Below are 25,738 nucleotides of genomic sequence, written 5' to 3'. Positions count from 1 at the left end.
CTGACGGTGATTAAAAAGCTTAACAGTGACAAGAGGCGATTGGCATTTTGCACTCAAAGGTGAAGTTTGATTACAATTACTTTTCAGTCCGTCGGATATTACTCAGGTGAAAGCTCAAAAGCTTCAACAAATAGCAGCCTCTTTCTCAGATCTCAAGTCAGTGTCGTTTCCCAAATCAATACACCCTGTGTGCATTATTTTTGGAATAGCAATGGGAACTTAAATTGCGTGTCAAGAAGAGATTATCCAAACACTCAGATGTCATTCGGAGTCCAATAGTCAGCTTTACCCAAGGGTCCTCACACAATATGTTTTCGTGTATGTGTGTGTGTGTGTGTGTGAAAAAGTAGTTTTGCCATTTTCACACAAAAGCATGTTTGTGTCACCCTAAGAGGACACTCGGCCACTTGATTCATGTCGCTTCATTCTTGTGGCCTGCAGGCTCGTAAATAACAAAGCAGGGCCTGCTCTACATACATCGGACAAATCTATAAACAGTCGCTCTGTGAATTACAGCTGTTTACTCTGAGCTCCCCCCTGCTGCTCCCCGTCTCTTTTAGTCACATTCTACGGATATACTGTACGCAAATTCGGCGTTCCGCAAGTCCTCATACTGAGTGATTGGGCTTGATGTACTGCAGATACGGCGTGCAGGTTGCCATTGTGCCGCCTTATCTGCTTTATTGCCTTCAACGAACTTTTGAAATTGAAGATCCCAAAACTCTTTCAGTTTTATCTGCTTTTCTTTACAAGTGATGGCTAAATGGAAATACTGTACAACAGGAACAATAGGAAGTGGAACTTATTGTGAAGGAGAATACAAGGAAAAAAAATATATCAAGTGTAAAAAAAACAATAAAGTAAAATTCAAACAATTACAAAGAAAACACAAGAATAACACCTACATTTTAATCTGAGAAGTTTTTTAAAAATGATCCTTTTTAAGAGGGTGAAGTAAAAAAAAAAAAGAACACATTTGAACTTTTATCAGAAAAAAAGGTTCGATAAGATCAATAGGAAAAATAAAGTCAGCAAATTAGAAAGATAGAATGAGATTGTTATATTCGAAGTTTAACACAATTCAATTACAAAAAAACCCAAAAGTGAGACATGTGCTTGGTTGTGTAAACTTTATTCAACAAATAATAAAACGTCATTGGTTGATTTGACAGACTACACTCACATACATTGCAAAACCACAGCCCCCAACGCCAAACAGCTTATGAACAAAATAATAAAAATACAAATGCAAATTCAATTATTTTACAAGTGTAATTTTGACTGGAAAAATTAAGTGACATAAACAAAAAAGAGAGCTGTAGCCATTTCACATATTTTAAAATAAGCTAACTAAGCTAAGCTGCCAAGCTAAAACACATTTTTTGACATTATTTTTTACACTGATATTAAATATGATAACAATTTGACTTATTTGGAAAGCAAGTGTTCACCAAATTAAAAAGAAAAACAGAAATATATAATTGCTGTCCATTTTTGTCAGTTCAAAAAATATTTACGTTAATGTGATGTCCAAAACATTTTTTTGCAGGACAGTGACGATATGCTAGCTTAGCTTAGTTTGTAGCTAACCTAGCCATTTAACATTTTCACTTTCAATCCATTTTCCCTAAAGTGTCATAATTTACATTTAGTATGGCAACAATTTAAATTATTTGCCACCAAATGTTAAATAAAAAAGAAAAAAAGAACAACAAAATGCTGGTTTAGCTTAGCTTGTAGCTAACCTAGCATGTGGCAGTTTCAATTTTCCCACAAATGTCGCCATTTACATTTATTTGTCAACCAAACGTGAAAAATTTAGTGAAAAACATGTTGTCTTAGCTTGAAGCTAACCTAGCATGTAACATTTTCAATCAATTTTCCCCATTTTTGTCCAGCAAATCAGCTTTAATACGTGATAGGTAATACTTTTTGGAGCAGTTTTGTGGCCGTATATCAACATTATAGGAATTCTTCATAGAAGCTTTGACAATAATAAATAAACCTCAAACTACTACACATCTTACATATCATAATTGTTATTTTTTTTCTGTTGATTTCTTGGATGAAGCAAAATACAAATCTGCACAGTCTCATTCCAGTTTAGGAGTGCACCGAGTGTTTAAAAAGAAATGCATGGATTTCTGAATGGACTCAGCTGTATTAAGTCAAATCTAAAACCCCCAAAAATGAAAATCTCAAAAAGCTGTCCTTGGACACCTTCCCAGCCCCAAATTTCAAATATCCTCGATGTAATGGCGAAAACAAAGCCACCTGCCACTTTTTGTGTCTGCCCGCCTTCTCCTCTTGACAGTGAGGGGAAAAAGTCCACTTGTCAGTCTTTAAAAGCTACTTAACAAAAGCCAGACGGTATTCTTTATTTTTGTGACTCAATTAAAAAAAAAGTCGTACATGTCGTGCTTTCACAGCTTGTTTTTAAACGCCGGCAAGGTGACCTTCCTCCACTTCCTGGCTCATTTGCATCCTCCTTGAGCCCACAGCATCCTTCTCGTACCATCTCAAGTGCACACAAAGCAGGTAGCTACATACTTCACACCATTTTTTAACCCTTTTACTGCGTATTAGTGCAGTGGCAGCATTCATTATCTGAGCAGTTAATATTTTTTCTAAAAATACAAAAAGAAAAGTCATTCAGCGCCGGTTTCAACTAAAGTGACAAAAATGTTCAACAGAATTCATAGTTAGCCTTAACAAATCATTAAAATCATTTTTGACATTTTTACAAATTCTAAAACTGAATTTTAGAGGTCCCATGCCATCGAAATTAGACACCCCATCCACCTCCCAAAACACCCCAGCCTAAAATCGAATCCCGTGGTGGACATTTTACCACCAAATTTGGCTCAGCTAGCCACGGTACGCTAATAACATGGCGTCCATTCCAGAGCAATGCTTCACTCGCAAAGAAAGCACTGGAACTAAACACGGTAAACAAAGAACAATAGAGGACATTTGACATTTGGCGTCCCTTTTTTGGCACGTGGCAATATCTCCCCCCCCCCCCCCCTTTTTTTTGGTGCTAGATGCTAGCCAAACAGCAGCAGCGAGCGTGGTAGGCCTAAACACGATTGGACACACGAACCTACATTTTGACGAGGAACATCGAAGTCTCCATGTAACCTCACACTAACACACACACACACCCGCATTACTGACATTTCAAACTTCTACAGGAAGCAAAAACTCCAACGTTCCTTTGCCCCTTTGCTGTACTTGCATTCCACTCTCTGAGTCTTGCTGCTGTCTATATGTTGATTGTCTCTTTGATTATTGCCTGTGAATTTCTTCATGAATTTACAACCTAAATTCCAAAATGTGTTTGTATGAATTTGTATTAATTTTTTTTCCCAACTGGGCAGGCCTGGTGGTCGACTGGTCAGCGCGTCGGCCTCACAGTGCAAAGGTACGGGGTTTGATTCCGGCCCCAGCCTTCCTGTGTTGGGTTTGCATGTTCTCCCGAGCCCGGGTGGGTTTTCTCCGGGTACTCTGGTTTCCTCCCACATTCCAAACATGCATGGCAGGTTAAGGAACAGTCCGAATTGTCACTCAGTGTGAGTGTGAGCGCGGATGTTTGTTCGTCTCTGTGTGCCCTGCGATTGGCTGGCAACCAGTTCAGGGTGTCCCCCGCCTAGTGGCCAGAGACGGGATAGGCTCCAGCACACTCCGTGACTCTTGTGAGGATAAGCGGATGAGAAAATGGATGGATGGACGTTCCCAACTGTCCATTCATTTCAATTCATAGCATTTCTTGTGGCCACCAGGAAGTGTATGTGGATGTTAGATTTATTTTTTTTTGGTCCAATCAAATTTGAGCTTCAGTGCGTTACCACGTTAATGTAATCTGCCCAGGGCCTTCAGAATTGGCATTGCTGGCCGATGTAACTTCAACCGTGTTAGCGATGGCATTGCTCTTTTATAACTCATGCGATTTTGAAATTCCCCCCTCACAGGGCCAGAGCACCGGTGACATCGGCACTCTTCCGACCTCTGATTGGCCGCTCAGAACAAGACCAGCGCCAGAAAACTCATCTGGACATCTCTGGTGAGCGTGATACATCAAATTATAATTAGAGAAATATTGATTATGAACTGCGATATATTCTACTGTGAGATTGCGGATTTTGTCCAGTCTTGATGGGAACTGAATTGTTCCGAAAAGCAACTCGTGTCCTTACACAAAAAACAAGTCCAAACTGCTTGGAAGAAAAACCTGAGTTGATCATGATAATCCAAAGGCGTGACGACACGGTCGGCGATCCTACGAATTGCGGTAGGTCTTGATGATGTCTCGGATGGGCTTCCTGCACATGGGACAGGACGCTTGATCCTGCTTGAGCTTGAGGGCGCACGTGTAGCACAGACACAGGTGGCCGCAGTCGTACAGCGCCGTGTCCGCCGCGCCGTCGCAGCAAATGGCGCAGTCGTCTAAGACTTGCGGGGGGCCGGGGTAGCCGTGAAGCACAGGGGAGATCGGGCTCGACGGCGGGGCGCTCTGCTCCATTTCTGAACGAGAAGACGATAAAAATGGCGTTCATTGACCGATTGATTAAATTCAAATCGACAGTAGAATTTGATGCGCCAAACCTGTAAGAGGAGGAGTACTGAATTTGTTGTTCCTTGTTGGCGGCAAAACGACGTTAGGCTTGGTGAGGGCGGGCGAGCGTGGACTCAGGATCAACTGAACTAGTTGGTTTGTGGCGATGGATGAGCCTGACGATGCACAACAGGCATTTGGATCACAACAAAGTCAAAGTCACCATCAAAAAAAAAAAAGATTGATCGCTTTGGTTTTTGACGTCGCCGCTTGGGTTTCTGTCATACTTAGCAAACCAGGAAGTGCTCGTGAAGAAAAATACAAAGAGGAACATTCTATTTCAGCGCTGGATTCACTGCCGGCATTGTCATTTCTATTGTCCTTATGCCCATATATGGTCATCATGCATGAAGCGACAGAAATCGGGACACACGGGCACTTGATTCAAAATCGACTCTTTCTGAAACTGAAGTGCAGTACCCCCCCCCACCCCCCTCACAAACAAACGTAGCAGACAATGAGGTTTCATGTTTACACTTGGCTTCGCCGTCTCTTATTTGTGCTCCAGCTCAACATCACATCACTTCTTGCTACGAGCTCGGTAAATATTTGACTTGATGTGCAAACAAGTCGGCGGGCGGGGGGTCTGGTTTGTGCCTGGCCGCCCGGTCGTGCCGCTATTATCGTCACGTGGAAAACTGGGTCACTATTTCACAAGATTTTAGCCCATTCAGTGCACGGAGCGACTTTTCAAGAATTTTTTTTTCTTTAAAAGAGTGACTACACTGTCACTATTGACGCATCAAAGGAACTATTTCGCGCGGCGGCGTTAATGTCATTGGGTGGCGCGGGAAGGCGCTATCCGTTACCACCGTACTTTTGTCTCTCATTCATAGAATATTTATTGCCGGCAAGTGATTTCCGTCTATAAATATTGACTGTAATTATGACTGCTTGAAGTGGAGGGAGACTGTGGCGCTGCCGAAAATGGGAGGGAGAGAAGTGCAGGAGGGTTTGGACAAACCTGTGGCGGAAGACGAATGACTGGAGTTGGGGGGTCCATTGGACGGAATGTTGGCGTTGGATGCGGCGGTGTTGTTCATGGACAACGGTGATCTTCGAGGGGGTTGGACATCCGAGTGCGAAGACAAGCCTGACAACAAGCAACGGGCGAGGATCACAATAGGGTAGGCGAAATGGAGTTGGATGCCTCCCGTATCCTTTAGCGATCAACAATGGTCAACATATTTGAAGAAAAAAATAAAATAAAATAAAAATTGATAGTATAACATGTTTAGAAAATGTGTGTTGTGTATGTACCTTTAAGAGGCGGGGCATAGCCTGACTAAAATAAACTCCTCCCCTCACCTCAGCATACTTCCTTGGCACTAAGATGCCACCAGACGGCACCAAAGCACTACCTTTATATTAGACATGGCTTCGGCCTGAAGATCCCTCCCGTATGCTTTAGCGATCAACAATGGTCAACATATTTGAAGAAAAAAATAAAAATAAAATAAAAATTGATAGTATAACATGTTTAGAAAATGTGTGTTGTGTATGTACCTTTAAGAGGCGGGGCATGGCCTGACTAAAATAAACTCCTCCCCTCACCTCAGCATACTTCCTTGGCACTAAGATGCCACCAGACGGCACCAAAGCACCACCTTTATATTAGACATGGCTTCGGCCTGAAGACTGAAATGATACATTTCCGAATGGCGAATGTGCGCGACAGACAACAATATCCCAAAAATATCAAGCTGCGAAGAAATATCTCTCATAAAACAGACCCAATGGCGGCGAGATGGAGCGCGTGGGAGCCGACGGGGTCCCATCTGTTCCGTTTTGACAGACTCGGCGACACCCGGCCATGACATAACTGTCACTCGCTTCGTTTGGCGGCCCGTTTCCACGGCAACCGCCGGTTGCCAGGCTCCCCCCGGCGTGTGGGCGAGTGGCGACGCGTCCCGCCCGACCGACCCGCCGCTCTCCTTCCCACAGCCGGAGTGGGAAAACGTCTCGCAGGGATGAGCCTGAAGAGAGCGGAGGCGGACGAGCCAAGGCGGAGGAAGTGGAGAGGAGGCGACGTCCCGCCGAGGGGACGCTCGGTGGGTGGACGCCCAGCATCACCAAGCGTGTTGCAATTACATTTAATAATGCATATGGTGGGCATCGTAAGGAGCTATTATGAGCTAACCCCCTCCTGATAAAAAACACTGGTGGCAGCGGGGGAGCCTGAGATGACAGGAATTACCTCCTAAACGCTGATGAATGACTACAGCAAGAACCCCCCCCCCCCCCCCCCCCCCCACCCCCTTACACAATGTTGTCTGCATATTGCACATGGAGACGCTATTGTGATGTAGCTGAATAATCTTCAGGGAAAAGCAATACATGCGTTGCGCTCTCCAGGAGTCTTTTTACGACAGTGTACTATGCTAATGCTTATGCTAACGCTTTTAGCAATTCAAATCCTTTTTTTTTTTTTTTTTGCTATAAATTACAATGGCTGCAGCTGTCAAATAATTTGTTACAGTTTTCGGAAATCTTACCGAATGTTCCACCACTTTGCAACCGTACCACGGAAAAGCGTCACGGAAAATAGATGGATAGAAACTCGAAGATGTAGCAAACGTACCGAAAATCTTGAGCTGCGTAATGTTTTTGTGGGGCGCGAAGAACATCCACAGCGGTGTGGAGTTGTCCACGCACAGTTGCGCCCCCAGGCTGACGCCGTTGCGGTTCACGACGATCTCGCCGGCGGCGTTCACCTCGAAGCCAAGGATGTCTTCGTCCAACAGCTGCGTGGACAAGTCGTCGAAGGCCCAGAACTCCGAGCGGTCCAGCAGCCGCACCAGATCGGCCGGCAGGTCCTGGGGTCGCAGCGCGGCCGGATCGCAGGCCGTCACGCCGTAACTCAGCTCGGCCGACCCCGTTGTCTGCAACATCACGAAGACGCTTTCGCCGTGATCCAGAGGCCGACTGGTGAAGACCAGCGTCCTGTCCGGACCCTGATGCTTCCGCATCACCGCCGTGTGAGGGTCTTTCAGGCCCACGTGTTCGCCGTGCACATAGTGAACCCGAAGCTGGTTGTCCAGGGGTTCTGGGAGCTCGGACCCCCTTACGGACAACCGTAAGTTATGAGAGTTTTGGGGCATGTGGTCAACGGGCCGGTGCCCGTCGTGATCGTCTTCCTCCGAGCCGTCTTCATCCATATCCCACATATTCACGGGAAGTTGGCGGTGCCGACTCTTTTTCTGGATCTTCACTTGGGGGTCGCTGGAAGTGATCTTCGAGACCTCCGGCGTGAGTGCCTCACTGTCTGCGGGGGACACAGAAGTACGTTACTATTGTGTTTTTCTTTGGGCTTGAAACATTCTGGGAAGACGGGATGCTTGATATCACTTTTTTTTTCAGACCGATTCTAGTGTTATACATGTTTTGCAACTTTCATCAGGCAAAAATATGAAATGAGAATCATGACACAGTTTGAAGCATAACTCCGCGTACAAGGAAGCGAATCCATTCGAATGGGCCCTCGGTAGCCTCGGGTCAGCAGCTACGTAACAACGCAAAAGAAGAAGAAAAGAAAAAGATGCAGAAGGGGTTTATGTAACACGCGGGAGAAAAGAAAATATGTACAAAGTCAGCGAACGAGCCTCCCACTCGGTCTCCAGCGTGGTTGTCTTAAGGCTTGTCAATGGATTAGAGCTGGCGGCACATTTTCTGACCAGCAACAGATTGGCTTCTATTTTCAGAGCCCATTTGCCCCAAACACTCTCTTACCCAGCGTACATTGTAAATAAAATAAAAGACTCCTAATTGAATTTCTGTTGGATATACCTGGGGCTTTAAAAGGGGCGGGGCTACCACTGACAGGTGACCATTCATTTGACGTAAAAAAAAAAAAAGTTTCGTTCAACAGGAAATCACTCATGTCGTCCAGCATAACCCCAATGGTAAGCTTCGTTTGTTTTGTCCGCTTGTCTTTGTCAAATCCTTTGAATTATCTTGAATATTCAATCGTGCTTGCTTGCTTGCTTTGTTTGTCTGCTTTGCTTTGTGTCCGTGGCTTTATGTTGGCTGCATCGCTTAATTAACGTTACTTGCTGTTCGCAAGGCAGGAGCGTTTAAACGACGTGGCAAAAGTTATAAAGTTAAGACTTGAAATTGCATGCTTAGTTGTGTTTTGTTGGGAGTGTTGTCATATCATGGTTGTCGGACTGCATTGGAAAGTTTGAATGATGATTTTTGCGTTACGGGTCGAGTGAGCCGTGCCGGCGTTTTGCTTCTGGGTTTGAGCGCTGGGATTTGTAGTCCTTTTCGGGTTTGAGCGCTGGGATGTGTAGTCCTGTTTTGTTCGGTTCCACTTGTGTGGTTTCTCACCATGTTTCGACTATGAATCGACATTTTAAATCATTTTGATGACATTGAAAACATTACAAGAAATAATGATGACAATGATAATACATCATGCTAAGATCAATGGGTTGGGATGTAAGTCATGATTGATAATATTATGCTTGATAAAATTATTGTTAAGATGAAGGTATTAAGATAATGAATTCATGACTGTTATTTCCATTGATTACATTGTGATGCATGAAGATAAGTACATAATTTTTTGTTGTATGCTTACTTTATTACCTGCTGTGTGCCTCAATAAACATTACTGACATAATTTAAAATAATGAAAGTATATGTACAAATTAAAATCAAAGCCACACTATATATGATATAATGACCAAATACTCATTTTGGAATTTTATGTGTAAATTAAAATAATTATCATCAAGTCATCAATGGACAGTCTAAATCTTATGTACGACATCAAGATATTAAATATACATATATGTATAATTATTTATTAGGGTGACTAATTTATGAGTACTTCAAATATTGTTCTAATATAAAATAAAAACATGACATGTACAGTAGAATAAAATAACAAAAGTGTGCTCTTCAATCACAAATCTGGAATGACCTCCCACTGAACATTCGGCAAGCCTCCTCGCTGCCCATCTTCAAAACCCTCCTCAAAACTCACTTGTATTCTTTGGCATTCGACTCAGCATGACTTAGATTTGTTCTTGGTTTTACTGTTTGGTGCTTTCTACCGCCTTTATTACCGATTTGTCTTACTGTTTATTGTGCATGTTAAATTGCTCCATGTACAGCACTTTGTATGCAGCGATGGCTGTTTGAAAGTGCTCTATAAATACTGTTGACTTGACTTGACTTGACAAAAACCGCAACAGGGGACGTGGGTGCCCAAAGCAGAAAGAGGCCATGAAAAGGATCCCTCGTTTAAACGAAGGTGTTTACATTCAGCCTTCAGATGTTGTGTAATCACTCTTAGAAAGAGTCGCTGGTGCTCTTGGTGTTCACAAAACAAACGCGACTTCACGTCAGGGGTTTGTGTGTTCCTCTTTGTGTGTGACTATTTGGCTTGGGAATCCATCTTCACGAAGAGACATTCCCCCGGTCTAATTGTGACCACTTCAAAGTAGCAACTGCACGAGAGCGTCGCTCCAAAAGCGAGGGCAGGCGCGCGCTGGCATGCTGGGCCGACACGTTGTGCGATTCCAAAAAAAATCCTCAAACTAAAATTAGCCCGATTGGATATTAAGGCCAAGAGATGAGTGGCATGTTGGCGGCTCTCGGCCCCAATCAGGCTTTTTTTTTTTTTTTTTTTTTTACTTTCACTTGTGTCAAAATCAAGGCCCGGTGGCCAGATCTGAACCGCAATATCATTTTACGTGACCCATGAGGGCAAATCTCGTGCGGTAAGTTTGTGTTTCAAACAAACTTTCTTCACTTTTAGCAAAACCAAGATATTGCGAGCATGTTTTGTTCCCAATCCCACTTTTAAAATAAAAAACCAGTTGAATAATAATTTACTGGCTTCAGATTTCAATTTCTCGTGTCGATGTGATTCGACATTTTTATGGGTTCACACGACGTTTGACACCACTGTTCTGAAGTAACCGTGCTTTGACTTGAGTACAATTTTTGGCTACTCAACCTGTCCATACAACCCCCCCCCCCCCCTCCCCACCCGACCCCCACCCGTCACTTTTATCATAAAGAGGCAGCACATCTCCGGCCAGCCGCTGATAAAACTGCTTGAACTCAATTACTTCCTCCGCAAAGAGTGTCCACAACCAAGCCTGGGCGTCTTTATTATTAGCACGCTTATCATCTTGACAGCAACGAGATAACTTCTATCCTCGCCATTAGACTTGGGCATTTTTACGTCTTGTTAAGTCCCGCAAAAGAGGCAAAGCAAATAAAGGAAATGTGAAATGTTTCGGGCCGCGTGGCATTTAGCGTCTTCGACACCGGCGCGGCGGCGTGCGCGATGCGTCGTTCTGATGTGACCCACGCAGACTTTCGATTAAGAGTCCACCCGCTCAAATCTGCAGCTGCCGGTCAACAGGGAAGCGGAAGATAAATATTCACAAAATGAATCACGGCAATTTTCTTCCTCACGCTCACCTGGCGCGAAATTCCGATGAGCCACATGGCGAAAGTGACGCCCCTGCTTGACATTTGGGGAAAATTGCCGTTGGAAGCGTCACAACAGTTTGCCCTCGTCAAAATGAATGGAATGTTCCACGCTGTCAAACGGATAATCTGGATCAGATCCAGATGAGCGAGGGTTGCAAAACAGGCTTCGGATCGAGATCATATTTTGTGGACGATATTTGTTTTCGATTCGCCGCATGATGACAAGTTGTCGCCGTTACTTCGAAAATTGCCGACGTGACCGCACGTCGGGAGTCATCCAATTCATCGACTGTAATTTGATTAACGTGCATTTGTGCTTCAGTCAATTTCTTTCCTCCTTTCTTGTTTTCTGACACACCCGCCAGTGAAAAACTCTCGCAGCCACCGAAGAGGTGTAACCCCATTTGAATTTTGAGGATACGCGCAAACATGAGTCGGATGAGTATAATATTGAAGGTCATTGATGGACCTCTACAATCCGTCCCTCCGGTCCGCTAAGATAACCGAACACCGATAGTTCTGCTCAGTTGTGGTGAGGTAGGTCACGGTCCCATTCATTAGGCACACCTGCACCCGGAACGTAGCGCTGCAAAAACACATTCTGCTTTCTATTTGTAAAAACACTTTTTGTATTTCGACAAAGAGTTCCATTGAGTGTCCACTTAATTCTACAACATGATCCCATGACGCATTGAAAGGAAGTTGAATGGGAAGTGTTGGCACATGAATGAAGGCATAGCAGCTGTGCCTTCAAGAGCGGTCCCCACGCATTTAAAAAAAAAAAGAAAGGAAAGAAAAAAAGCCACGGCAGGTGAAACACTTAACTGTCGGCCCTGTTCAGAGGTTCAAGTACGAAACATAATGGCAAATTATATTCTAGGCCGCCTCAAGCTATTGACCGGATAAAGGAGGGCGGGGGGTGGATAGGTGATGAAGTGCACGACTGCAACAAAGATGATAAAGTGGTCTTGGAGCTTCTCGATCTGGTGAGAAAAGCTCGTTTCAAGGAGGAGAATGCATACCAGACAAGGTCAACGTTCCACTTTCGTTGAGCTTTTCATCTGACGGAAAAGGCAAAAAATAAATAAACAATGAGTGACTCGCTCCACCCTTGCCGAACGTTAACAACCACAAACGGGAAGAACCAGTTTCAAGGGGAGGGAAAAAAAATGAAGGTAAAAGATGCCAAGCAGGCAGCCAAACGACAAAGTGCCGTCGGGACAATGCGAAAAACCGGCACGGGAGCAGAAGCGCCTACACAGCATAAAATTATGTTTTTTAAAAATCGAGCAACATCCAAATGAATTTATTTGAAATTGCAAATGCAAATGTTGTTTGTAGCTTATAGATACACTCGCGGCTAAAGCGCATCTCGCTGGTATCATTTCAAATCCATTCTGCTGGTGTTGAGAGCCAAAAAGATGAATTGTGTCAATGTCCCAACATTTATGGGCTCGGCTGCAGTCTCCTTGGCGGAGGTAATAATGCGCTCACAATTTGACCGCTGTTTGTAAGATTTCGACTTGAGCCCAATGTTGGGGGGCCTGTCAAGCCAATTTCAACCTTCTTATACCAAATATGATTTGGAAAGTTTGAGAAGCGCCAAATGTGTCCGGGTACACTTTGTTCTTTGGCCCGGTGCCGCGGGATTTAGGAGCTCAACGGACAGAGCGGTAGGTGGGCCGGTTGAGAGAAGAACTCACCAAGGCCGTCTGCCTTTAAACAGCGTCCATGTGGGGATTTGCGCTAAGTATGCATGCTTGGGGGGGGGGGGGGGGGGGGCGATCCAGGACAACATCTCGTTGAGATTTTGAGTGATGTCATCTGTCATGAGAAAGCAGAGCAGGGTGGAGCAGAGGGGTGTTGCCTAAAAAGGGAAGGGGGCTTATAATGGAAGAGAGCGAGAGGAGGCGCTGGGGAAAAACATGCGATGAGCTTTTGAGGATGGAAATGATTGCACACGGACTGAAGTGCGGTGGTCCCTCCGGTAGAGTTGTGGGGTGGTGCCACATATTGTGGTCAGAAGTCGGTAAACACAATCGTCTGTGGTCATGAGAAAGTGATTAGCATCTTCCCTGGACAGCAAAGCCCCTCCGATCCAAAAGTGACAAGCTTCATTACAATTTCAAGGCCGGCTCACCGACAGGCCGCCAGGACCCGTCAAATCCGAGCAGCTGCGTCACCAGCAGCGTTTATTTTGCTCCGGAGACTCGAGGCCAAAGCCTGACGTCGCTTGAAACAAAAGTCTCGTAAATACATACGGGGCTGGAAACCGTGGTTTATGATGGAGTTCTGTTCCGATGTTGGCAATCTAACGTTTAGTCGGAACGCAACATGGTCATCGATGCTAGCGCAGTTGCTAACATTTTCAACGTACCCCGTTGACGATTTCACCGCTATAACGTTTCACGTCATTCATTTTCCATTTGACGATTTTTGCTTACAACGAACATTTTTATAACGTAAACTTCAGTATCACGACCAGATTTCCCCCACAAAATCGTGAATAGGCCTTTGTTTCAGCAAACCGCGGGAAGCTAACTGCCGCCGCAACCTTGCTTTTGAACAAAATGTACGGCGCAAGATTACCTTCCATTGCTTAGCGACGCTACTGATCGACTCTGTACTCTGAGGGAACGTCTCTCTTGACGTAGGAACGCTACGGTTGTTTGTTTCATGTCTTATAAAAACATTTTTTTTCATCATCGACACGGATTTGTACTTGACACGTTTATACTGTATTACAGGTTCATGTTTTTACATCTATAAATGCTCATAGTGTTTTATACATTGTCGTTGGCGGCCATTTTATTGGAAATGGTGACGACAAACTACCGTTATAACGTACAGATTCGTTATGTCCCTCGAGGTACGCTGCAACGAGGTTGGAGGGAAATAGCTAAATGTTCGGAGTCGCGTGACCAGGTGTTTCGCACCAACGAGTCTACTTCACCCTGTTTGTAGTCACGCCACAACGGGCTAGGCAGAGTGATAGCGCCAACTACTGGCCTGGCAGGCGTTATTACAGCATATTCAGTTTTCAGTCAATTTTTGCAAGACACATCGTTGTCTTTTCAAAGGTCTAAAAAATGCTCCAGATTGAACAAACTCTTCTAATCTAACCATTTCATACATCATTATGTAATATTTGATGCTCTGTGCACTATTAGAGACACGTGGGAGCAGTAGGTAAGCTATGAGAGAAATTCTTTGAGAGTGGGTTTAGCGTGTAAAGCTACGTTGTGGTGGGAAAACTTGCTGTAAGCTTAGGAGACAATGCATCGAGTCAGAACCAGGAAGGTTTAGCCCAGCCTTGCCTGATTTTTACCCAAAAAGGCTATCAACGTGGACAGTAAGTGCCCTCTCCGGACCCGAGGAGAGCTTACAAGCTTCGGTGATTTCCTTAAGTGGAGAACACGGGAAAGGCTCATTTAAAAAAAAATCTGGCAGATCTAATCAGGTTGAAATGTCCACTCCCTTGAAAAGAAAGATTTTCCGCCCCCCTTTCTTCCAACGAGTAATTGCCGTGATCAGACGCTGAATGTTTACACGACAGAAGAAAAGAACAATGCTTCATTATTTTGTATCATTGGATGAGATCTGAGGAGAAGGGCTTCCTGATTGCACCATATTTTGTCTTTCGGTCTCGCCGATAGTAGTTAGCCTTTGGCTGGAAACACACTCATGATCGATGACTTGGCATGTCGCGGGATGTTCACTTTGCTTTGTTGTTGTTGGGAGGCTTGGGATGCAGCAAAATGGGAGAGATTTTAGTATTTTTCTGTACTCAACAACGGCCTGCTAAAAAAAGAGGACCCTTTGCATTAATAAAATGTTACACTTTGCATTGACGACAATAAAACTTAGCTTTACTGTACACGGCACATTTCAAGTGACCTAAAGACACTTAGAAATAAATGTCGGGAGTGCCATTTGCAAAGGAGTGGCTCGCTTTGGTCATTAGCTAATAGCCAGGCGGCTTGACAGTAAAAAGAGGAGCGCAATAGAAGCTTCCGGTTGACATCTGACAGCAAGGCGAGCCTGCGCCGGAGAAATCAAGGGTAGTAAAGTTCTCAATGCAGACAAAGGTCTGGATCGATTAAAAACCTGTTTGCGTTATAGTGTTTCTGTTTCCCATATCCTGGTGATTGTCTAAGTGTCCCGCGATTGCTTGGCAACCAGCCCGTGGGTGTCCCCCGCCTCAGCGATGGTTCTCCCGTTCACCAGCAACCCTAATGAGGACTAGCAGTAATGAAAGTGGATGGAAGGGGTGGATGGATTGAGAGGCGGTGGTCTGCAAGTGACGAGAGTATTCTCCTAACCTGCCAACAAAATGACCCGAGGTTGTATTCAGTACCTTGTACTCGACCTTTCTATACGTAAAACCTTGTTATCCCCCCAAACAAACACGTGACATGCCAAGTAATCCCTTATTGACACGTGAAACAATAAGCAAGCTGACGCCAGTGAACGGAAATAGAATCCAAGAACACAATGTTGTTGGTTTGACCTTGTTTCTGTTTGTGTGCCACGCAAAGCTGTCATGTATCACTCTCATCTGTCCCTTTGATCCGGCTTGTAATTCCGAGGTTACACCGACGCTAACATAAATGAATGCGCAAAAATATTGGAGCTGGGCTCGGATGAAGCGTTGTGTTTCATGGGCAACGTCTGATTTGCTGCTCTCGTAAACTTGTATGTTTAGACCTGTCCATTATAATGGGAGACCGGGACAGATTTATGGACAAAGTTTTATAACAGCATTAACCCTTCCATCCATCAAACATTTAAAAGTGATATAAATTTAACAATGCGTTTATTGTTGCGGTTGGAGACCTTCACTGCATCACAATTACAGGTTAGTCCAGTTTGTCCCTCTCATGTGTGGCTTAAATAAGGGAAACAGAGTACACACGTAGAGTGTCAATCAAAATCTGAAATGTTACAGTACACTGTAGAATCGGAGATGCAGCAGCTACGAATACGATGACAATTGCTAACAGCTGTCATGCTAACAGATGCTATGCTTATAGCAAGATAGCAAAACTGAGTGCCCAACACAAATCCGTCATGAAATGACACTTTTCCGAGCACCTGATAGGGTTCATAGATCTTGCCCCATTGAAACAAAAAGCAACAAAATGCTAACACACTCACAGTAGCAATGGAAAACATCAAAACGGATCAATCAGGATTTTACACCGTGCCCTGTAAATACTATTTCAATTACCATTTCAAATGAGAATTGATTAAATCCTAAAATGCTAATAGTTGCTATTCCAACTTAACAACAGCACCCTGAGAAACCGAAGCCCTGTATTCAGGAAATGCTAACAATTGCTATGCTAGCTCATAGCAATGTAGCAAACTGAGTAACCATTGGAGGTTTACTGTACGATAAATGCAAATAAAAGCACACAGCAGGTTATTTCCTCTCTAGTTTCAATATACTGACAGATGTCATCACCTTCACCGTCATCACCAGAGAGCTAAGAAAGACACATTTGCATTCTTCTCCGCAGTTCAAGCGAGACGAGTTGATTTCAGCCTCGCGGACCACTGGGCACTGTCTCAGTGATCAAGTGACTCATCCACCTCGAGTCAACAAACCCCCAGCGGAGTTTCTTGCATCCATCAAAAGATGCGGTTGACTTTGGGGCCTTACGTAACTTGGCAGGAATCCATCATGCGTGTACGAAACATTGTGGTCTTCCGGGACCGCTAGACAAACACTCGCAGCCCGACTTAAAGGGATTACATTTTTTTTTGTGTGACAACAGGAATGTATAACATTCCCACAAGTGTGCCACTTTAGGGGAATGAAACTGAAAGTAGAATGCGACCTAATTTACTGAACCTTTGCAATCTCTAACTAACAAAAGTGTTTTTCAATAGATCGTGAAAACCCACTCATTGCGGGGGACAAGTTCCAGACCCACACGCTTTGGGTGAAAAGCCACAATATTCAGGGCTCATATATATTTTTTGATATGTTTTAGCCCTCTCAGACACTTTAAACACATTTCAACAAGCATGAAATGTACAGAAAATACTGTATGTGCTAACCGCTAGGCTACCATGCTAGCTTACGTGGCTAAAACGGTGACTCAAACTGAAAAATCTGGGCACTTTTATGGTGGCGGAAAAGCAGTGGTGGCCCGACAACGTTGCGCTAGTCGACTCACTAAATATGGCGGCGAGGGATTTTTGCCGAAGTGCGCCCAAGAGCATACTTTAAAGGGAGGCTTTGGCGTTCGCTTTTGTGATTCCGCCTCGATGCTCGCACGGGGCGGTTGGTTCTGCACAAAAGGCATACAAGGGATTCTCGCTATTAATTGACATGAGCGAGTAGGTGATGATGTAAGAGATTTCTATCTCCCCGAGGATCAAGTTTGAATTCTCCTCGGCTTCCTTCATTACGCAATGACATATTCGCTTTCAGGCCAGCCCACAGGTTGACTCTTGACTCATGTGGGAGCAGCCACCCGGCTTTCCTTGAACACTACCACTGTAGTCTGCTAGCTTAATTAGAGCATAAATAGGGTAAAGGGGGGCGGGGGGATAGACGACATATTATTTTGCCATTAGCCCCGCTAAATGCATTTTCACCAATAATAGCTAACGTGCAAATAAACGCTTTCCCTCATGGTAAATGCTGACTGATGAGACAGATGTGTCACTGCTGCGTGTAAGTGATTATAACGCTGCTAAAATATTCTGCAAGGACATTACACACGGTGAATTAATTTTATTATGCCATAACTGTTCGCGGATTCATTAAGATTTGCCTATCCAATTATGTTGGTCCAATTAAAAGCATGTATTGCTAAATCTTTTTTTATCTTTTTAATAGATTAAAAAAAAAACACATTTGCTTTTCTTTGAACCACCGCAATATATTTGACTTTTGTAGCTGCCAAAAATCATGTCAGTAAAGTTTTTATTTTAAATCAGCAAAATTAATTTTATTCGTCTTTTGTAAAAATCATTGGACCGCAACGTTCCTTTGAGATAAAGGAATTAAAAAATTTTTTAATTTTTTTTTAGATGCTTTGCTTTTCCCCCGACCACGACGATACGTTTGACCTTTACATCTGCTTGTCATTTTTAAGAAAACTTTCAGCATACTTGTGAATAATTATGTTTGTCTCACGAACCCAGTGCTTAAGTCAACAGATTTAGATCCCAACCTTATTTCATCTCCAATTGTTGCACCTTTAATGACACACACTTCAAATGCTTTCCTTTTGTGTGTGTGTGTGTGTGTGTGTGTTTTTTTCCTTGATGGCCGCAGTCCATGAAGCCCGCCCAAAACTAATTCACCACAATCGGCCGCATTCATCTCCCATCTCAAGCAAAACCAAGGTCATCCAAGCAGGGCCATTCTCCGTACTCGGCAGAGTTCACTCACAGGGCCGCGCTCCATTTGTATCCCCCCCTGAAAACAACTGCCGCAGACGTGGGCCGATTGTCAGATCGCGTTGCCCGCAGCAGGTGGAAAAGCGGGCCCGTTCTCGCGGCTGGTGTAGCGTTTGCGTGGACGCCAAAAGCGACACCGCACTTCTGGAGAAAACCTGCTCACATGCAAGTTTGGAACCCTTTGGCAACTGCTACTTGTTTGCTGCCAGGACAATAGTCAGTCAGTCTTTGGGAGACGCTGATGGAAAACGGATACAACCATAATGATGAAAGGGTTAACCCTTTCAGGGACAGCAGTCACTACAGTGGACAGCTTGTCATGTTATCAGGTTACAGGGTGCATGAAAAGGGTTAAGTCTGGCATTTGCGACTTGACTATGACTGACTTATGACTGCTGAGTCCCGTTGAGTGTGTTTGCGATTGGAGGAAAGTGCTGTTTGATTAAATCAGAGGATGATAAAGTCAGACAAGACCATCTTTCTGGGCTGGGAGAAAACAATGATCGTCCAATGGAGCGTAGTCCATGTTTAGTGAAGATGCTGGGCTGTGACTTCTTTAAACGCTAAGGTGGACGCTGCTTTTGCTGTATGGTCGTTCTTGTGAGTGTTAAATCGTCTGACCTTATCCAGGTCTCCTAGATTTGTTTAAGGAATTGTATATGTAAGAGGGGCGGCCCGGTGGCCGAGTGGTTAGCGCATCGACCTCGCAGTGCAGAGGTACCGGGTTAGATTCCAGCTCCGGCCTCCCTGTGTGGAGTTTGCATGTTCTCCCCCCGTGCCATCGTGGGATTTCTCCGGGTACGACATATTTCCTCCCACATTCCAAAAACATGCACGGCAGGCTGATTGAACTCTCTGAATTGTCCCGTAGGTGGTAGTGTGAGCGCTGATGGTTGTTCGTTTTTGTGTGCCCTGCGATCGGCTGGCAACCGGTTCAGGGTGTCCCCCGCCTACTTATTCATTTCAATTAAAAACCGTCTTGTACATTTAAAAAAAAAAATGTAGCAAGCACTGAGGAGATAAAGTTCATCAATAGATTCGATCGAGTTTAATGGCCCTTTAGCTTCTCTTAACTCATTCACTTCCAAAGACGTTTTTAAACGTCTTTTCAGACTTGGTCCAGAATTGGTTGGTACTGAATGAGTTAATTGAACCGTTTGTTTTCAATTGGAAATAACAAGAAACCAACTCTCATGCACACCAACTCCGAGACTTCAAGGTGCTCTTGGGACGAGCTTGAAACGCATCCTAGCGTAGTCGGCGTATGATGTAAAAGCGACATCATTGACACGGACGCCGTTTGCAAAACTGACCGTGTGGCTGCACGTTCGCATTAGACCTGAGGCGCTTACATGAAGTCGTATTTAGATCCCTAGAGTGAGACATTCCACAGACTGGATTGTCTTTGAAGGTAAAAAAAAAAAAAAACCCTCGCAGACCTGACTGACATCATCGGTCCTCTCAGCAGTACCAACACACTTGACTTGTTCTCGGACAAGAGCTGCGAGCCGAGCAGCACCGCAAGGGCCAGTGAACCTCAAGATAGTCGCACTCCGGCGCCAGATAGCACGTGCCACTCGCTTTCAAGCGCGCGGCGAGAAATAAGGTGAAATGGTTTGAACTCCACCATACAGCAGCCTCTTTCTATTTTTAAAATGCAGTGGCGACAGCCTCGAATTCTGAGATGAGAAGCAGAAATGTTCTCGGAAAGGGTTATAAATACGTACTGGAAGAGTTCGACAATGCAACAGTTGCATTGTTCGTTTTTTTTTTTAAAGGTGGGGGGGGCATCGTTTTTAAAAATTGGACACAGCTGCTCCTTCATAAACGCTTCTAAAAACCAACTTACGAGAAGTGTATCGGTGAGAAGATGCCGACTGCAGATGAGCCGATCGCTGGTTTTCTTTCATCCAGCAACCCCTTTAAAGTTTGGAAAAAAAAAAAAATCCCTTCGGGGAGATTTTCTTGTGACTCACAAGGGTGGCGTTTACAATCGAACCCCAGCATCTTTTTCCACAGAGCTATTTTTGGTGGGCGCGAGGAAGGTAGGAACAGCTGTTACGAGCCACCAAAATTCAGGCGTACATGTGTTTCTCGTGGAGAGACAAAAAAACAAGGTAACTCACCGAGAAACTGGACTCCTTTGGTCTTTCCGTAGACGTCGACGAGAACCCACAACGGCAGATAAGCGCTAACCTTCTTGAATAGCCGTCTAGGGGTGCTTCCGTTGATCCGGTAGTGCACCCGGCCCTTTTTGGTGACCCAGAACGAGATGACGGTGTCTCTCATGAGAAGCTCCTCGGGCAAGGGTTTCGCCCAGAATCCGCTCCTCGAAGCCAGATCCGGACATGAATATCTGGGTAATTTTTTGGGGTCCATGCAGGACGGGTCTTGGGAAGTAAAACCGATGCGGAGAGCACCCTGCCAGTCCTGGTAGTTTTCTGTGATCTAGTTCAGGGGGTGGGGGGGGGGGTGTAGATTAAAGTTTGACGGTCAGAAAGGATGAAATGGAACAACAATTAAAATGAAGTCAGTTAGTGTGCTAAGCTAATTTTAATGTATGCGCTTCAATCTCAACTCGGCGTATGAATTCTCAGCAAACGTAAGCCGGGAATTTCTCCTTCATCGAATCAGCCGCCGCACAAATGTTTTCCGATTGTACTGCGTTTGCTGTTCAAGGTGACAGCATTCAACTGGCTTTTCGAGACAGAGCCGCCGGCCTGACAGCTCGTGCCGAGCCGCCTCTTTGGCCAACGCAAATACAAAAGTGAGAAAACGCAAGAGGAGAGAAAAGAGGTGAGAAGACGAGTGGGAGATCATAAGATGATGGAACAATTGGATGGATGGATGGACTACAGATGCTTGATGGATGGGGAAAATGCCAAGAGTGGGTGACGGATGGAAGGATGACGGATACATGGACAAATCAATTGATGGAATGCGGGAGTTGATCTGATGAATGGACGACGACGGATGGATGGAAGAATGGAGGGATGATGGGAGGAGCAAGTGGTTGACGCTGGAGAGATGGTCGGATGGCGGATACATCGATAGGACACGATGGCGGGTTGCTTATAAATGGATGGAAAGCCAAAGGGACTGATGACGGATGGATGGAGAAATGCCGAGATGATGGCTGTTAACGGACAGGCTCATAAACGGACGACGCCGGCCAAAGACGACGAAGCTCCTCGTCGCGGCAAACCCGATTAGCGGACGTGCGTCGCCATAGAAACACAAAGCAAAATCTGGCTCACCTTCAGCCGGACCACCTCGTTGACCGCCACGCTTCTGTTGCTGAAAGCGACGGCGTTGCAGAAGCTGCCTTTCCTTCTGACCGCCCTCTGCGACTCATCGATGATGATCTGCGAGCCCCTGGCCGTCGGGTGGAAGAGCAGAGGTGGCTGAGAGGCCGTCGGCCGGACGTGCTTGCTGGGATGCCAGTTTATCGGCTGGTGGTGGGGGCGGTAGTGGTGGTGCTGCTGCTGCTGCTGGTGGTGGTGGTGGTGGTGGTGCTGCGAGGCGGATGACAGAGCCAGGATGGGAACCGCGCAGTCAGGGGCATGCTTGCGGTGAAGCACGGTGGACGGAAGAGCCGCGATTGGAACCGGACCATGGAAGTTATCTGGAACACACAATTGTTGTTATTTCAACATCTGCTTGGCGATACGGTGACCCCCTTTAATCGCCGGGAGGGTGGGGGGGGGGGGCACATTCCTGACTTGCTTTTCATTGGTCAGCAAATCTGTAGAACTATCCGAGATGAGCCACAGGTCTTTAAAATTACAATGACGATGACGCATCGCTTTTACGGTTTCTTTTGTGTTGTTGACATGGTCACATGGCCACAAGTTCTCATGAACGTGCCAACGCTGACATCATCATCATCATCATCAGCAGCAGCAATCACCGGCTAGCCTAACGCACATTCAGGAGAACCCCGAAGCAGGACGGCAAATGTTTTACGTCAAGCTAACGTTTTGACGACCGCACTTGAGCACGCTATTTTTCGAGAGGTCTCGCCCCCCCCCCCCCCCCCCCCGCCCCCCTTCCCCCCTGGAGAGAAATTGTCAATCAACCCAAGACAGCCGGGATCGGTAAATGCCGCCTGGTTGCCGCTGTTTCTATTCCAAGAGTGTCACGCGGCAGATTAGCCGGTGCATTTTCAAGAGTCAACATTTCATCTCTGTTAGACTTTTCGGCCGAGAATCACAATCTTCGGCGCATTTCGGAGCTCTCTTATTGCGCTTTTTTTTTTTTTTTTTTGCTTCTCTGAGGAACAAGGCTCCATTGTTCCTGGTCATAGCCACGACGAATACTTCCACCGTCGTACGTCATGTCGAGTGGAAGTCAAAAGAATGAAGACAAACTGAAATTAAATCGTAAAATACAGATCGGGTCCGCCGATTCTTTTTTTTTTTTTTAAACACTCCAACACGCTTCTTTGCACTTCTAGTTTGAGCCTGAGTGGAAAGTGGCATCCGTGAAAAATATTGACGCAGGCGTCACGGTTAGCTTAGCACATCCGCCGGCATTTCTTTAGTGTGTGTGTGTGTGCAGCTTAAACATTGATTATGCAAATGCTCATGTGCATAGACTTCCTCATTCACAACTTCCACGTGGTTAAAAGTGATTCAAGTGTGATTTCACGTCAGATCAAGTGTCAACACTCCACAGACCGGTGTTAAACTCGTAGTGAGAAAGTTTAATCCGGAACGTGTGAGCCCAAAGGCACCGTTGGCCACGATAGCGAATAACTAGCGTGAACAGTGCCTGACTGGTTGCCATTCGGGTGTGTGTTTGAGTGGGCGGAGTCTTTGAAAGATGCCGACGTGCCATTACAGCCAAAGACTGTTTTGTTCAGAATGTCTTCCATCATTTAGTTTTGGTTTTATGCGACACTCTTGGTTAAGCACATCATTAAATCTTGATTATGGAGCTATTGAAGTAAAAAGCACCACCCACCTACCCAATCTTATGAGCTCAATTGGCGCTGTAGCCATCAGTCTGATGCTAAAATATCAAATTTGATCGTACTTATCAAAATTGAGCAGGACTTAAATTTGCTGCTTTAAAAAAAACAAACTTGTATTGCATGTGATTAGAGAGTGGCGGCGAACCCAATGACATTTCCTTCCAGTGTGATGACATCAGCTGTAACTTTTCAGTTCACCTTCAAGTGGCGCATAATCACTCCCCTTGTGTACATCACACTGAGCCGGCGGTGGACTTAAAAATGACAAACACGCACGGTGAGGTTGGACCCAAAGTGATTGATGAACCCGAGAGTGGGACAAGAGGATCAAAAAAAACCAGAGAGGGATTACTGATACGTGCGGTTTTCGGGTTCCAGCGGGACGAGAGGGCGCCGTCGGTCGGCCACAAATTTCCAACACAGAACCATTTATCGCAAGTCAACGCAAATACGCCTTTGAGGTGACATTTGGCGAGGATGGAGTCCGTCTGTTTGTCTGCTCACAGATCTGATTCACAGTGCAGCTTAATCAAGCTAACTTCTGTTCATTTGGTCCACCACTTCATTGTGATCATGTCTCATCTATGTTCGTAATCATATTGAAAACTTTTCATGGGTCCCAGAAACTGCTGTCCACCCTGTCATGAGAGCTTGAATGCCCCTTTAAGAAAACCCTCTGATGTTTGACCAGCATTTCGTATAGTGTAAATATGTCACTGCCATGCTGTGCCGTTTGTTGTCTATTCTATTGGCTACGTTTCACTCTGCTGTCATCATCCAGGTCGTTATTACAAATGAGAATCTTATTTGAAAGGGAAAAAGCTATTTAAAAAAATAATCTCTTTTGTAACTGAAATTGAAAAAGAAAGAAAAAAATGTTTATGTAATGTTTCGACATCTCAACTTAAAAAAGTCAGCACGGGCGACGTTAAGCACTTTAAAAAATACCATGTCGCTTAGGATATCGCAATTAGTAGGTCACGACAACCAGTACGCCGAACCTGTTTGATTACATCACATTAACAACAACTATAAAGCCTCATAGAAAGCCAAGAAGCAAACATAAAAAATCTGACTAAGTGTAAAACAACAAAGACAAGTTTACAAGCACTCCCTTCAATAAAAACAAAAGTCATGACATGCGAAGAAAAAAACAAGTGTATGCTGAAACCATTTCGGAATGTTGATCTTTTGGAGGAAATGCACGAACTTGCATTTCAGGAAAGTTTTATTTGCAAAGCAACCGTCATGTGATATTCCAACGTAACCTAGAAGAGGTTAAAACTCGCCACAAAGACACCACGGGACAGATAAGAACAATAATACTTATAAAATAGCAATAAATTGGATTTTTTTTTTTTTTAAGTCTCATGTTTTGGACTTACAATTGTGTCTGGTGATTTGCCCCCCCATGGCTGCTGCTGGATGCAAGGTGCGTTCACGGTCCTCTCCACTGGGAATTTAGCGGCGCATCCACGACAATGGCTTTCCAACGCGCGTCCTTGAATGCTTCATTCCACCCACGCGCGAGACCGTCTTTTCGACGCGGGCGGACGACGCGTGCTCGAGATACTGCTGCGTGAAGTCTGCTCGCTCGTCATACACGCACACTGAAAAAGCTTAAAGAGCCTCACAAGGAGGAGTGCACACATGCTCCCCGCATACATCATTTGCATAAAAGGTGCGAGTGGAGGTGGAGCCTGGCGGGAAGATCCATTTACAAGCGAGCGCGTCTTAAAATGACTGAAACGACCGACTCAAGTGGAAATGATGCCGTAACTGAGAGAAAAAAAATTGCCTGAACGATTCCGAACCAGCAAAAGTTCCTACACCCAAATTCAAACACAAGACGATGCATTCTGAAGCGGCATGATTACACTCAGAAAAACTAAAATAAAATCCCACCTATATCCTGACATTTATTGACTTATTTAATAATTTTTAAAAAATGACAGCGGTTGCTAGTTCAGATTTAGCCATGCGTGGTTGACTAAAATCCTTTTCTGTCGGACCTCAAAAGCCCCATCTTGTCAAAAGTTCCAATTTCCAAGTTTTCCCGAATGCGTCACAGTACTCGCGTTTAACATTTAAAAACCTTTTCATGCTCGACAAGAAACTTCAAGTTTCACAGGTGGCACTATGAGCACTGACGGTAACACAGTCGTGCATACCAGAATCAAATCTTTTTTAAAAATAAGCCGTCAAAGCAGCTCTAAAATTGAAAAATGTGCAGCTAATCCGTATGGTGGGTATCAGAATGGGCACCAATTCTACAA

The 25,738-nt window shown here is 44.8% G+C and overlaps 1 protein-coding gene across 1 annotated transcript; it reads right to left on the bottom strand.

The window, feature by feature from the left end:
- Window positions 1-1,116: 1,116 nt before the first annotated feature.
- LOC147198942 (E3 ubiquitin-protein ligase NEURL1-like) lies at window positions 1,117-25,108 on the bottom strand. The gene is made up of 7 exons (XM_086122030.1): window positions 24,848-25,108; window positions 21,745-22,112; window positions 20,614-20,935; window positions 7,197-7,880; window positions 5,580-5,708; window positions 4,606-4,731; window positions 1,117-4,524 (listed from the first exon to the last, which is right to left on the bottom strand). Exons 1-7 carry the CDS (start codon window positions 24,873-24,875, stop codon window positions 4,280-4,282), a joined length of 1,902 nt encoding a protein of 633 aa, XP_085978156.1. The 5' UTR covers window positions 24,876-25,108; the 3' UTR covers window positions 1,117-4,279.
- Between the last annotated feature and the right edge of the window lie 630 nt (window positions 25,109-25,738).

This window comes from Hippocampus guttulatus, chromosome 10 (assembly GCF_054856545.1).
Source record: "Hippocampus guttulatus isolate MCC_2025c chromosome 10, RoL_Hgut_1.0, whole genome shotgun sequence".
Classification (NCBI taxonomy): domain Eukaryota; kingdom Metazoa; phylum Chordata; class Actinopteri; order Syngnathiformes; family Syngnathidae; genus Hippocampus; species Hippocampus guttulatus.
This window is presented reverse-complemented; position numbering and strand designations above follow the sequence as displayed.